This window comes from Lactuca serriola, chromosome 9 (assembly GCF_051521515.1).
Source record: "Lactuca serriola cultivar US96UC23 chromosome 9, Lser_US96UC23_V15, whole genome shotgun sequence".
NCBI classification, from domain to species: Eukaryota; Viridiplantae; Streptophyta; class Magnoliopsida; order Asterales; family Asteraceae; genus Lactuca; species Lactuca serriola.
Window position 1 is genome coordinate 158259059 of NC_136416.1, and position 13740 is coordinate 158272798.

General features: G+C 30.5%; 2 protein-coding genes across 2 annotated transcripts; one reads left to right on the forward strand and one right to left on the reverse strand.

Moving 5' to 3' along the window:
- Positions 1 to 520: 520 nt before the first annotated feature.
- Positions 521 to 3864, forward strand: LOC145076202 (endo-1,4-beta-xylanase 5-like). Its single transcript, XM_079022161.1, has 8 exons — positions 521 to 537; positions 649 to 738; positions 910 to 1003; positions 1086 to 1335; positions 1386 to 1552; positions 1633 to 1731; positions 2558 to 3340; positions 3508 to 3864. The coding sequence occupies exons 1-8, from the start codon at positions 521 to 523 to the stop codon at positions 3862 to 3864; spliced, it is 1857 nt and encodes a 618-aa protein (XP_078878287.1).
- A 148-nt stretch (positions 3865 to 4012) lies between these two features.
- LOC145077264 (DEK domain-containing chromatin-associated protein 3-like) lies at positions 4013 to 9015 on the reverse strand. The gene is made up of 12 exons (XM_079023001.1): positions 8857 to 9015; positions 7571 to 8253; positions 7419 to 7452; positions 6654 to 6736; positions 5915 to 5974; positions 5689 to 5799; positions 5528 to 5608; positions 5382 to 5450; positions 4836 to 5289; positions 4628 to 4743; positions 4520 to 4550; positions 4013 to 4432 (listed from the first exon to the last, which is right to left on the reverse strand). Exons 2-12 carry the CDS (start codon positions 8249 to 8251, stop codon positions 4266 to 4268), a joined length of 1887 nt encoding a protein of 628 aa, XP_078879127.1. The 5' UTR covers positions 8252 to 8253; positions 8857 to 9015; the 3' UTR covers positions 4013 to 4265.
- Between the last annotated feature and the right edge of the window lie 4725 nt (positions 9016 to 13740).

Consider the following 13740-nt stretch of genomic DNA (forward strand, 5'->3'; position numbering starts at 1 on the left):
CGATGAATAGCATCACAAAAAATAAATTTGTTGCAGAAGACGATCGGTTGACGTTATTCATAAATTGTGCCGATTTATATTGAATTTTGATTTCCATGAATCATTCGAAAATCAAGGATACATTGCGTTCCATGTTGCCACTCAATGTGAATAAGGAAACATAATAATTTTGTTTTAGGTAATTTTTTTTTCAGAAAATAAACCACTGATTAAAACTACGTAGTTTTAAATATTGGGTTCCTAATCTTATATACCTTTAAGGGTATATTCACTTTTCCATATATATATATATATATATATATATATATATATATATATATATATATATATATATATATATATATATATATATATATATATATATATATATATATATATATATATATATAATCACGATTTTATGGGATAATTTTAAGGCTTTAAGCAATGTAATATATTTAATAAATCTTTCCCATATAACACATGTATATCAACTTCTATATTGATTGTCTAAATGTCTACATTATATAAAGGCATAATCATGACTCTTTTAAAGTTGTAATATAGTTCCTTCCACGTTGAATTTAACTAATTAATACGTAAGCGAAACTTCTTTAACCTTTTAATGCGTTCTTTTTTGCTGCAATACATCATTGTGTGTTATTTCAGGGTTGCACAGAATTTCAAGACTTGTTACAATGAAGATGAAAACACGGTGCTATTCGATTCTAACATTGTTCTGCTATTTCTACATTTCTGGTAAGGAACTCATGTTTTCTTGCATGCATAGTTGATTAATGTAAATAATGTTTTTTATTTATTTATCTCTATTAATAGTTAAATTAACTGTTAATAACATTTTATTCTATTTTTTAGCTTTCTTAATATTGTTATATATATATAGAACATAAATATTCAATTATTATATAGGTTATTATTCTCGTATATGTTCTTAATTAAATGGGTTTGTTGCGCAGGATTCGTAGCAAATGCAATACCATATGATTATAGTTTTACCAATGAGGTAAATTAAAACTTACAACAAAATCTTTATCTTATACTAGAAACCAAAAACAACAACAATGTAATTCTTGATCTTTTTACAGTGCTTAGAGAACCCTAAGAACCCTCAATACAATGGTGGTATAGTCGTGAATCCCGAATTTAAAGAAGGCTTAAAGGGTTGGGCTTCTTTCGGAAATGCAAAACTACAAGTACAAAGATCAGAAACTGGAAACGAATTCATCGTTGCTCATCAAAGGAATCAATCATTCGACAGTGCTTCTCAAGAATTTTTCATGGATCATGAAAAGCTCTACACGTTTTCTGGTAGGATGTTCGATTTCTACAAGAAATGTAAATGGTTTGCATGTGTTGTTGAATCTGATCAAATTTGAAATATGCAGCATGGGTGCAAATAAGCCATGGAGATGATGCTACAGTGGTTGCAACATTTAGAACACCAACAGGCTTCTATGATGTTGGTTTGACCATGGCTAAATCTGGGTGTTGGTCCATGCTTAAAGGTGGCATCACAGTCAACCAATCTGGCTCGACTCAGCTGTATTTTCAGGTATGATGTATTTGTAAATAAGTTATGTTGATTTTTATTGGTGACACTTAGTTAGTACTATATGTTTGTAATCTTCACAGAGCAAAAATACATCGATTGATATATGGGTTGATAGTGTTTCTTTACAACCCTTTACACAAGAAGAGTGGAAAGCTCACCGGTATCAGAGTATTGAGAAGGTGAGAAACAAACGTATCATCTTTTTCATATATACATTTGATTTAATTTAGAGAAATAGACAAAAACAACTAAACAACCCATTAACCTTTTATCAACATCTAAGAAAAAATGTTTTTGGAAAATATATAACCCATCAAAGCTTATCGAGATTTAAGAAAATATTTACGGTTTTTCGAAAATAACCACCGATTTTCATAGAAAGATAATTGTTGGCTTGATCTAAGAAAAAAAAAAAAAAAAAAAAAAATTGTGAAAGAAACTTCAAAAACCAAAACCATTCACGGTAAAAAAAAATATATATTATAGTTTTGACGTACTAAAATGGCAAAAAAACAAAAATGAAAAAAAATAAATTGCTGTTATATAACCTGCGAATTTTTATTTTTTTTTTGTGGTAGAAATCTAACCATTTCATAGCAAAAGTTTTAAATGGTATAATAATGCAATTATTTTAAAGTTTTGAGAAGTTTTTCAAAAAAAAATGGTGTATAAATAAAAAATAAAAAAGAGAAAAATTCAGCTTATATGTAGAAAGTTAGAAACCACTCATGGTCTATTCGGTAGCCCACTTATCTAATTGTATAGCCCATTTAGCGATTTTTCAACCTATTTAGATTTTTCTGTGTGCATAAGGTGAAATTGATGGTTAAAGTGAAAAATCCTTTAATTTTTCCCTAAATCTTTGGAAAAGGATTAATGGAAATAGAAAATTTTGTAAATTGATGGTTAAAGTGAAAAATCCTTAAAATTTTGCCTAAATTTTTGGAAAAAAGATTAATGGAACTAAACAATTTTGCATTTTTTTCTTATATAATTTTTTGGTAGGAGAGGAAGAGTAAGGTGAAAATCCATGCAGTCGATAGCGAAGGCAAACCCTTAGTAAATCAAAAAATAACCATTTCACAAAAGTTATCAAACTTCCCATTCGGATGTGCCATTAACACCAACATCCTAACCAACGAAGCTTATAAAAACTGGTTCACTTCAAGATTCAAATACACAACATTTGAAAACGAAATGAAATGGTACACCAACGAACGTGTCCAAAACCAAGAAGACTACTCATCATCCGATGCATTACTTGAGTTCACAAAATCAAATGGAATTTCAGTGAGAGGCCACAACGTGTTTTGGGATGACCCCAAGTATCAACCGAGTTGGGTTCCAAATCTTGAATCACAACAGCTAGAGGATGCAACCACCAAGAGGATAAACTCAGTCATGGGTCGATACTCGGGTCAAGTAATTGCATGGGATGTTGTGAATGAAAACATGCATTTTGATTTTCTTGAGAGGAAGTTAGGAGAGATGGGTTCTTCTTCGAAATTTTACTCGATGGCTAATGTTCTTGATGGAAATGCTGATTTGTTCTTGAATGAATATAATACGATTGAAGAACCGGGTGATGAGTTGTCATCGCCTGATAGTTATCTCAAAAAAATTGAAGAGATTCGGAGTGGGGGTTACCATGGGCCATTATCAATCGGGTTAGAAGGTCATTTCACAAATGTGGACATACCTTACATGAGATCCGCCATCGATAAACTTGCAAGTTCGAGACTTCCCATTTGGATCACTGAACTGGATGTCCAGCCTGGCCCTAATCAGGTATTATATATATATATATATATATATATATATATATATATATATATATATATATATATATATATATATATATATATATATATATATATATATATATATATATACATACATTTATGTTCTTTAAAACTTTAAAAACATAAATTGAAATACTTGTTGATTAATTTCAGGGGGAGTTATTGGAACAAGTGTTGAGAGAAGCTCATGCACATCCAGCAGTGAATGGGATAGTTTTGTGGTCTGCATGGAGTCCGGAAGGATGTTACAGAATGTGTTTAACGGATAATGATTTCAGGAACTTGGCTACAGGTGATGTGGTGGACAACATTATTAATGAATTTTTTGGTGTAGTTGTTATGGGGATGACAGATGGATCAGGTTTCTATGAGACTTCGTTGATTCATGGAGATTATGAAGTTAGCTACCAAAATGAAACGGATGTGAAATCAAGTCGGATATCTCAGGATTTTAAGGTTGAAGCATTGGGATCATCCGAGGATTTCTTGAATATCAAAATCTCGGGTTGATATATATCGGATATTTTTGGTATTAAAACTAGTGTAATATGATCATCTTTGTATAGCAAGATAAATTTTGGTGAACAAAATTTTGTCCACTGATCATGATAATAAAAATCCCTGCATAGAAAACAAATGTTGAGAAAAACACAAACCGTCAGCAAACATGAGTCTGAATATATCAAGCAAACCATGAATGGGCAAAAGCCAAATTATCAAGATCTATGATCCATGAAAAAACAACAGACAAATTTACCCTATAATTAATTTATACTCTCCTATCATCCATCCAATCCATCCATCACCTACTCTTCTACCTGTCTCTCTCTCTACAGTGTTTCCAGAAACTTCACTGCCCACCACCTAACTTACATGTTTTTAGTTTTGCCTCCTTAGCAAAAGCATTCAGATTAGGCCTTGACACCTTTTTCCACAGATTCTTGTTTTCCAGTAGTAGTCTTTTCAGGCTCCTCTTTATCCTCTTCATCTGCTTCATCAGCTAGCTTTGTCAGCTCCTCCTGAATCATAAACTTTATCGACGCCTTTCTTGATGTCAAATCTGTACTGAATCGCTTTGCTGATTACCCCCCAAAAATAATAAAAGTTATTAGCATCTGTTTGGTATCATGGAATGGAATCAACAAGATAAATGGAATATGCTTACCAAGCTGCTTGAGAATATCAGTGAATGTTGCCTGTAAAAATAAAAATAAAAAGAAATCATTATTTATGTGACAAAATTATAAATTATTTATTGGTGAAAGACACTCACTGTATTGAAGTCGACTTCTTTAAGGATCTCGCATATTGCAGTTCTGAGTTCGTCATCTGTTATCTTCTTTTCAGCTTTAGGTTTCTCCTTCTCTTTCGTAGTCTTTTTCACTTTTGCTAAATAGGTAGACACAAACATTAAAAAAAATCAGAATTTATTTTTTTAAAACTATGGTAATAATAGAAAAGATTAAAAAAAAAGTTTTTACCAGTTTTCTCTTTAGTGGCAGCTTTCTTCGGGGCAACAGCCTTCTCTTCAACTACATCTTTCTTCTTCTTCCTTGAGAAAGTCTTGGGACCTGAATCAGTTTGTTCTTTTTCCTTGGCTTTTGAAGCACTTGTAGATGATTTAGCTGGGGTCTTATTTTGAGTTGGGGTAGTCTTTTTTGAAGAAGATTTAGCTTCTTTTTTTGAAGAAGATGATTTCTTTGAACTTCGTTTGCGTTTCTTGTTTTCCTCTTCAGAATCTGGTTCAGACACTTCTTCTTCTTCTTCTTCTTCTTCTTCTTCACTTGCAGTATTATCTTCAGATTTCTCATCTTCAGACTTGTCTGGATCACCGTTTGTGTTTTCATGTTCTTCATTATCTTCATCCTCTTCAGATTCATCTGTGTCTGAATTCTTCTTCTCATCATCTTCAGAAGTACTTTTAGTTTTCTGCTTCTGCATAAACAACAATATATTTATAAGGTTTGATAAATTAAGACATAAATTAACAAGAAGAAACCCTATAATTCTATAAATATGATATATACCTTAGATGAACTTTTTGAAGGTGATGCACTTTTCTTGCTGCTTGTTGGTCGCTTTTTACCCTTGCTTGACTGAATTACATGAGATAAGTTGTAACAGTAAAAAAAATATTAAAAAGGTAAAAACTTCAACTGAAATAAATGCATACCTGTTCTTTCTCTGAAAGCAACTCACTGTTTGTGACATGAGGCTTCAACATAAAATCTATCAGCTTTATGACAACATCTTCCTGTTTGCAGAACAGACATAATATTTAATTAAAGTAATTTTAAAAAAAATGTGAAAGAATGATATAAAAAATAAACAAACCTTCTTTGCAGAAGTCTTGCCAATTGGCATGTCAAACAGGTCGCAAAATTCCAACAGCTTCTCTTTATTATACTTGTCAAGCTTTTCTTTCACTTTCAGTTTTTGCTTTTCCTGAAATGATATTGATAATAAATATATTTGATTACTATTTATTATGCTTCATGATCTTTTAATCATATGCTATTTAAGATGATATGATATTTTATTAATGAAATGTATATCTTACATCACTCTCTTGCCAGACAAAGCCAGAAAACCGCAAGATATTCATCTTGACCTGAATAGCCTGCAAGTCAAACAAAGAATCCACTTTCAAAGAAAATAAACAGAAATAAAAATTTTAAAAAATCAAATTACACTTCACACTAAATGACTATAAATGCAACATATGATGACCAACTTCAACTTATTACATACTTCATTTATATATGATTTTATCATTTATAGAGAATTTTTCTTCTGATATACAGTCTTTGTACTTGTATCAAACTACAGATTGATAATAGTTAAATATTTTGATAATAAAATCTTATTCAGACTCGAAACTTCACATCTACAATTAGGGTCTTTTATTAAGGCACAATGCTGTAATAAGAGGAAACAGCATTAAATGCTATAAAGGTATATTATCGTTTACTTTGATCTGATAGATGAAAAGATACAATCTATATAATTTCGTAAGTATACAAAAAATAGTATATATAATATATTAATAATAATATTACGTATTAATAATCAACTATCTGCTATAGCCAGTCATAATGGTGTATATGATACAAATTTATAAATTTTAGGGACCCTATACGTAAAAAAAAACAACTGAATGTAGACACAATGAATAAGTGGGTAGTGGATTTCAACCTAAACCCTGAAAAAACTAGTATTTTGAAGAGGATATAATAGATAATAGCACTTATAGAAAATTACATGGATTTGTATACATTCATGAGTTGAAGTTAAATTACCTTTCCTCTCCTTCCAAATAATATGGTATGGAGCACTTTGAGTGTGTCATCACCTGCTTTCCTTTTCGATAATTTGTATGCAACTGAAAAAATGATAAAGAATTTAGACATCAACACAATGGAAGCACTTCCTCAAAGGTCTACCATATAACCTTTATATTTATTGATTTTCCATTCTATATATAATATGTACTGATGAAAACTATGCATATGTGGAAACACATTTGATCTCTACTGGCATAATGTTTTTAAAGGCGAACATGGCCATAAAAAGAAACATTATTACAATCAATAAGAACTTGTGAATAATGAGTATACAACATTAAAGGGCGTTTTTGACATTTTGTTAGTAGTCGTGATGACTGACAAAAGAAAGAAACCTTTGAACAAATCGGAGTTTCTTTACATGTAATGATTACCAAGGGGAAAAAAGTTAAACATTCCCAAAAAGGAAATGCTACATTTTGGGGACAATCGGTAATGCAAATACATGTTTATCACTTGTCCATAGTATGATAATCCAAAAGTTTGCAAAAGCTGGTCAAGATAAAAGATGACTTCCTTCTCTACCACATGGGTTGTAAGTTGTAACTGAAGCCCTAATAAGGAACTAAATCATGTCAAAATAAACTTTACTACGCATTTATTTATCTACCAAATAGTATTTAACCTTAAGATATAAGTGTAGTTTGCACGTATTATATAAGTTAAAGATCAAAAGAATCTTCAATCATAACTCAAATAAGGAAGTTAAAAGACTTTTACCATTTGGAATCTCTTTCAGTGCGACACCACGTCCCTGTATGCCATAATAACAATAAGAAATAAAGGATCAATTAAAATAGCAAGAATTACTTGAGTCATTAAAGACATCAACAACATGAAGAGTTTAAAAGTTGTAAATTTAGAAAGACAACCTTTGCAATGTGAAATTCCCTGGTAGTATCTTTGTCAATGACAGCAACCAACCTCTCTACAGATTTCCTTTCACGTACAGGTCGCTCACTTATAAGAGCAACAGGAGTTGTGGGTGTGGGTTCCTTCTTTTTTTCCTTCCCTTTTTTCTCTCCTCCTGATTCCTTTGTCTCACTATTGTTCTTTTCTCCACCACCTTTCTTTCTTGAAAATGTCTTTGATACCTTCTCTTCTGTAATCTCTTCCTTTTTTTCCTCTACATCTTTTGTATCAGCAACTTCTGTGTTCTTATTCTCAGGCTTCTCATCTGGAGTTTCTTTTTTGTCAACTTCCATGGGCTCACTCTTGGGTTCTTCATTTCCTTTCTCTTTATCCTTATCGTTATCTTCCTCTTCTTTCTTGTTATCTTTTACCTCCTCTTCTTCTTTTTTCTCATCTTTGGTTACCTCAGTATCTTTCTTGTCAGCATCAGCTTCTTTAGTTTTACCTTTCTCATCATCTTTTACATCTTCATCCATCTTTTCAACTCCCTCCTTTTCCTCTTTTTCCTCTTTTTCTTCCCTTTTCTCATTTTCTACATTTTCCTCCTTTTTCTCACTCACATCTTTCACTGCTGTATCCTGAGAGACAGTCCCATTCGCCACTGTCTCTGCAACTTCAGTCGCAGAATCTCCCTCCCCCATATCTGAACATTTAATTACAAACATTAAGTAAAAATAAGGCATGAGTCAACAATCAACCAGCTAAATAGCTGTTAAAGATCCTAAAAAGACAGCTCTCAACAAGCAAAAAAAGTTGTGTAAAAACCTAAAAGATAGCATCTTTAAATAAATGAAGAACATCACCCACACGCATCAATATCATAGCATGTCAAATGCAAAGCACTTGTCCTTATAGCAATTTTTACCAGCTTTAACCAGACATAAATCTCTACATACAAAAAATTACTCCCACGACATACATAAAAAAATAACGATTCACATGGAGTGATGTCTAGGACGAGTCCCAGAAACCCTAAACATCATAAACCAAACGAAAATGCGAACTTGGACTAAAATTACACATGCATCAGTTTTTAGCAAGCCGTAGCAACATCTATATAGACATACACACGTTTACATGTCACAAACACAATGATTTTAGACCAAAAGATGCACAAAAAAAATAAGTTGACCTTGTTGCGTAGCAAAATAAAACCCTAACGAGAATAATGCAATTCACGCGTACAAAATTAAAGCAAATCATATAGAGTTACATATGAAACAAGTGAAATTTCGAAAAAACTTACAGAAATTAGGGCTGAATTGAAGGTTTTTGGAGAGAAATTGAGTTTTATTGTGTAGCGATAAGAAAGGGGGAAACTTTTAGGTTCGAGAGTGAAGGTACTTTGGTGTGTAGGAGTGTTCGGACTTGAAACACGGATTTTAAAAGCAGTTAATTGCCATGTCATGCACAGCACTGGGCGGAATATGAGTCCGATGGATGGCTCAGATGTCGTCACTGCCGGATCTTTAAATTTGACGGTGGATCTTAGTTTTTTTCCGGATCTAATCGCCAATTTATACCTCTTCTTCTTGTTGTTGACTTATTTTGCAACTACAAATTCAGGGTCAATGACGTCAATAATATTTAAATTTAAACAAAATTGGTAATAATCATACATTCATAATTTTAAGATTTGTGAAAGTTTTCAACCCAAAAAGAAAAGTAATTGGACTTCTTTGTGATTTAATCGAACATTAAACCGAATTCATATTCATTCTGGTTTAGTTTCAAACTATAAGCCAACATGATATTAGTATATGATTAAAAGTATATATATAATTAAATATGTCCTTTTTGGTTTGGGTTATCTAAATCAAATTGACTCTGGAAAAAAAATAAGATTTTATTTCAAAAATTGATTTTGTTTTTTTTAATCAATTTTTTCGATACAATGGAAATCAACAAATATTGAACATTTTAGACCAGTTTTATATCTTGTGTATGTGTTTAAGTTCTGAAAATAAGAGTTTTTGACCAAAATATTTTTATTGAAAAAATATATATTTATCAATCTAGTATAGTTTCAAAAATATTTACCAAACTAGTGTTTTTTTTGTATTTTTCTGTCTTCTTATTTATTTTATTGAGGGGAATAAAGAATAAATTGAGGAAAATTTGTGTAGATTAATAAAAAACATACAATAATCAGATTAGGAAACTACAAATATAAAATTATAATCAGTAATCAGATTAAAAAACTAAAAGATAAAATTATATCATGAACTCTACTCTTTAGGTTGAGGTAAAAATGAAAATCACAAAATTGATTCATATCGAAGGAAGCATCAACCATCAAATTTCATGTTTGATGATATTTTGCTCAGTAAGATATTTTTAAAGATATATTAAAAAACATAAGAAAAACATTGAAATAAAGAAAATAAAATATTGATCTTTTTAAAAAATAAAAAACTAAAATTTAAAAAAAACTGATATTTAAATATAATAAATAGAATAAGAAAAAACTTTAAAATACAAGGAAAATGAGAAAAACACTAGTTTGTTAAATATTTTTGAAACTACACTAGATTTGTAAATACTTTTTTAATAACACTATTTTGATAAAAACTCTGAAAATAATATATTTAGTGATCTTGATTATTTTGTAAAATAATCCTCTAATCGAGTTTTTTCATGAACACTTATTGTATATTCTATAATATTAGAGATTTTCTATTTTGTTTTAGATGTTGTCTAGTTATAATTGGTTCAAAATATATTGGTATTACACAATAAATGAAAAAGATCTTTGTTAGAGCTTGTTAATTTACAAGTATACTAAAAAAATTCGAATTAAAAGAAAAAGGTAAAACTCTTATAATAGATTTTCTTCATTTTTCATGAGTTGTTTTGTCTGATAACTCATCTCTGATAACTCATGTTGGTGATGCTCCAAGCATAAACATGTAAACTCATTCAATTAGATATTAGGCTGTCCTTAAAAAAAACAAACCAATAAAAGTAATTGTTTTTCTATTTTTTTTTATAATTTTGCTAATATAGGTCATCATCAAAACTCGCCCTTCGTTGAGTTCTCGAGAACTTCTTAATTATCTTAACAACTGCATTATCGTTGAAATCTCATTGTACACGTGAAAAGTGAATAGATATATAGTATGGTAATGTGGTTGCTGAGAGAAAGTGTTGATTTTATGTTACTCTCTTATATTAAATATGTTGAATAATTTTTTTGTATTTTTACCCTAAGCGTTTTTGTGTCTTTGTGTTTTATTGACAATTCGTGTATCCATATCGTTTTTACATATCTGTACATTCCTGTCGCAAACCGTATTTGTATATTCCTGTCGCATACGTATTTGTATATTCCTGTCGCAAACCGTCAGTTCCATGCATATTAAAAAAAACATCTTTCAATAAGTTTTGTAGCTTATTCATTCTAATTTAATTATTTCCCCATACTAGTGTTATATTATTGTTTTTAGTATGTATGAAGGTCGTTACAAACAAAAATCGGCTTTTTACAAAGATATGAATGATTGCATGTATGGAAATTTTTGTTAATTAATATTATTTTTGTTTCAGTTTTATACGATCTACATACCGTAAACGGATTTTCAAATTTTATTTTCATTAAATGTTTTTTCTACGTCAATTTTAGTATCATCTTTTTAGACATTAAGGATCTCTTCCATTAGGATCTTCCGATGCTTCTTTTCATTTTGCAATGGAGTTCTAATTCATTAAGTTATCCAAGTCTACTTGCATCGAGATTTATTGTCGGCTCTACATTATGAAAAATTAAGCAAGGGCTTAGGGCCCCCAATTTCAAAGTTTATTCTGTTATACATATGTATATATACGTATTTTTGGGGATATAAAGACAAGTTGAAGCTTGACTTGGTGGTAAAAGCATTGGTTTATAAAACAAAAGGTCTTACTTTCAAAACCCTTTGCTTACTTAAATGGCCCCAATTTTTTTGTTTGATTAAAGTCTCTAAATTAGTTGAGCCGCCTTAGAAGATTATTTAAACACCCATAACACGAAAAGATGCATACAAGAATCAGTATTATACTCTCAATACTAATCATAGGTAGAGAGGGTTATCCACGAACTAAGGTAGCAATATGAAATTTTTATTTTTGTAAGATTTGAAATATAGCTACATGCATAAGTTCTCCACAAACCATATTTATTAATAGAAACTTCCTAATCCTAAAGGTTATGAAAATGGATAAAGACGCAACGCCCTAGGTTTTTATTTTTTGAACCAATATTTATAAAAACATCAATAATGCCCCTCTATTAAAAATCTCCAAAATAAAATATCATAGTATAAAAAAAGAAAGATTTTCAAAATAAATGTGGAAGTCTAAAACCCATCTTACAATGTCATGAATAGCTGAAAACTATGAGAATTTAAATGTCGACTACACTCATGACGCTTCTGTCCACCCTAAAGGGTCTTGAAAAAGGTTAATAACGATTGGGAAGTGAAAACGCTTAGTGATCCTACACGTACAATCACATGATCTCATATCATCAGATAACATGTATACCCACCTTGACTCTTTGTGGATTCAAGCCATTACTTTAACTCACCTTATCCCTTTCAAGCGCAACACATTATTTCAACCCACCTCGACCCTTACGAGTGCAAGATATTACTTTAACCCATATTGTCCATTTACGAGTGCAAGACATAAAATTTACCCGCCTTTCCCCTTTACAGGAACAAAACATTACATTTCACAACATATAAGCACATACATACGTTGCACGAAACTCACCTGAATAACAAGTCGTCTAAGCATTACTACTGACTTGAGTTATGGTGAAATCTCCCTATCTAAACACCCACATACGATACCAATAATTTATACTTAGGTTTCATACCAAATTATTACTTTATGATACTTATATTGTATTTTATTTTTACTTTTACTTTCGGTATAACATTATGTTTATGGATTGATTGATCACATTTAAATCATTCTTTCAGTAAGGTTGATATATATATATATATATATATATATATATATATATATATATGAGTAAATTACTGAAATCGACCCTTTGGTTTGGTCAAAATTGCACGTTTGGTCCCTAACTTTTTTTGCACTCGGATCGTCCTTATGGTTTGATTTTGTTGCGTTTTTCGTCCCTGTGGTTTGATTTTGTTGCATTTTTCGTCCCTTACATACATAAAGTTAGGGACCAAACATGCAATATTTACCAAACCATAAGGACGAAAAACGCAACAAAATCAAACCACAGGGACGATCCGAATGCAAAGAAAAAGTTAGGGACCAAACGTGCAATTTTGACCAAACTACAAGGACGATTTCAGTAATTTACTATATATATATATATATATATATATATATATATATATATATATACATATATATATATATATATATATATTAAAGTACAATCTTTTACCTTTCCAAAGATATAAAGCACACACTCTTAACAATTTTTGGTTGATTTATTTGAATTTTGCAAGTTGCAAATTGAAATTTATCATTTTGTTGGGTCAACATAAAATGCCACTTACACCACACGTGGGGTTAGAATAAGGTAAATTGGTTCATATATGAGAGAAACAAGACTCACTCGTATTTCCAGAAAACTAAACCTCACATGATTCGGATGTTCCATTGGTTTTATATGATTTTTAGATGAAGATGATAGATTGCAGCAAAATGTTGAACAATTTGTTGACCATTGAAAGGTAGTAAATGATATCGTCATATTTAGTTATATATTTTAAGCGATATAATTGAGTTTTTAGTTACATTTAGTCATTATTTGCTATAAACTAGGGAAGAGACCCATGCTCTGCATGGGTCAGGTTGTCTTATTGTTACTTTGCCAATAATAGTATTCTACCTATGTTTCTTTAAATATAGAAGCAAAATACAAACAAATTCATACCTATAAAGTAGGTTCTTATTATGGTTAAAAACTATAAGTACGTTGCTATTATACGAATAAGACAAACTCGCGGATCTTTTGCTGGTATCCAAAATTATCTTTTTTATCTCGTTTGATTCATACGTAATGTAGAAAGCTCGTCTTTTTCTCTTGATGGTTGTTCCAATTATGCGAAACTTATTCTTTCTTGAAAATACAAACAAAATTTTCCAAATAAAAGTAATAATG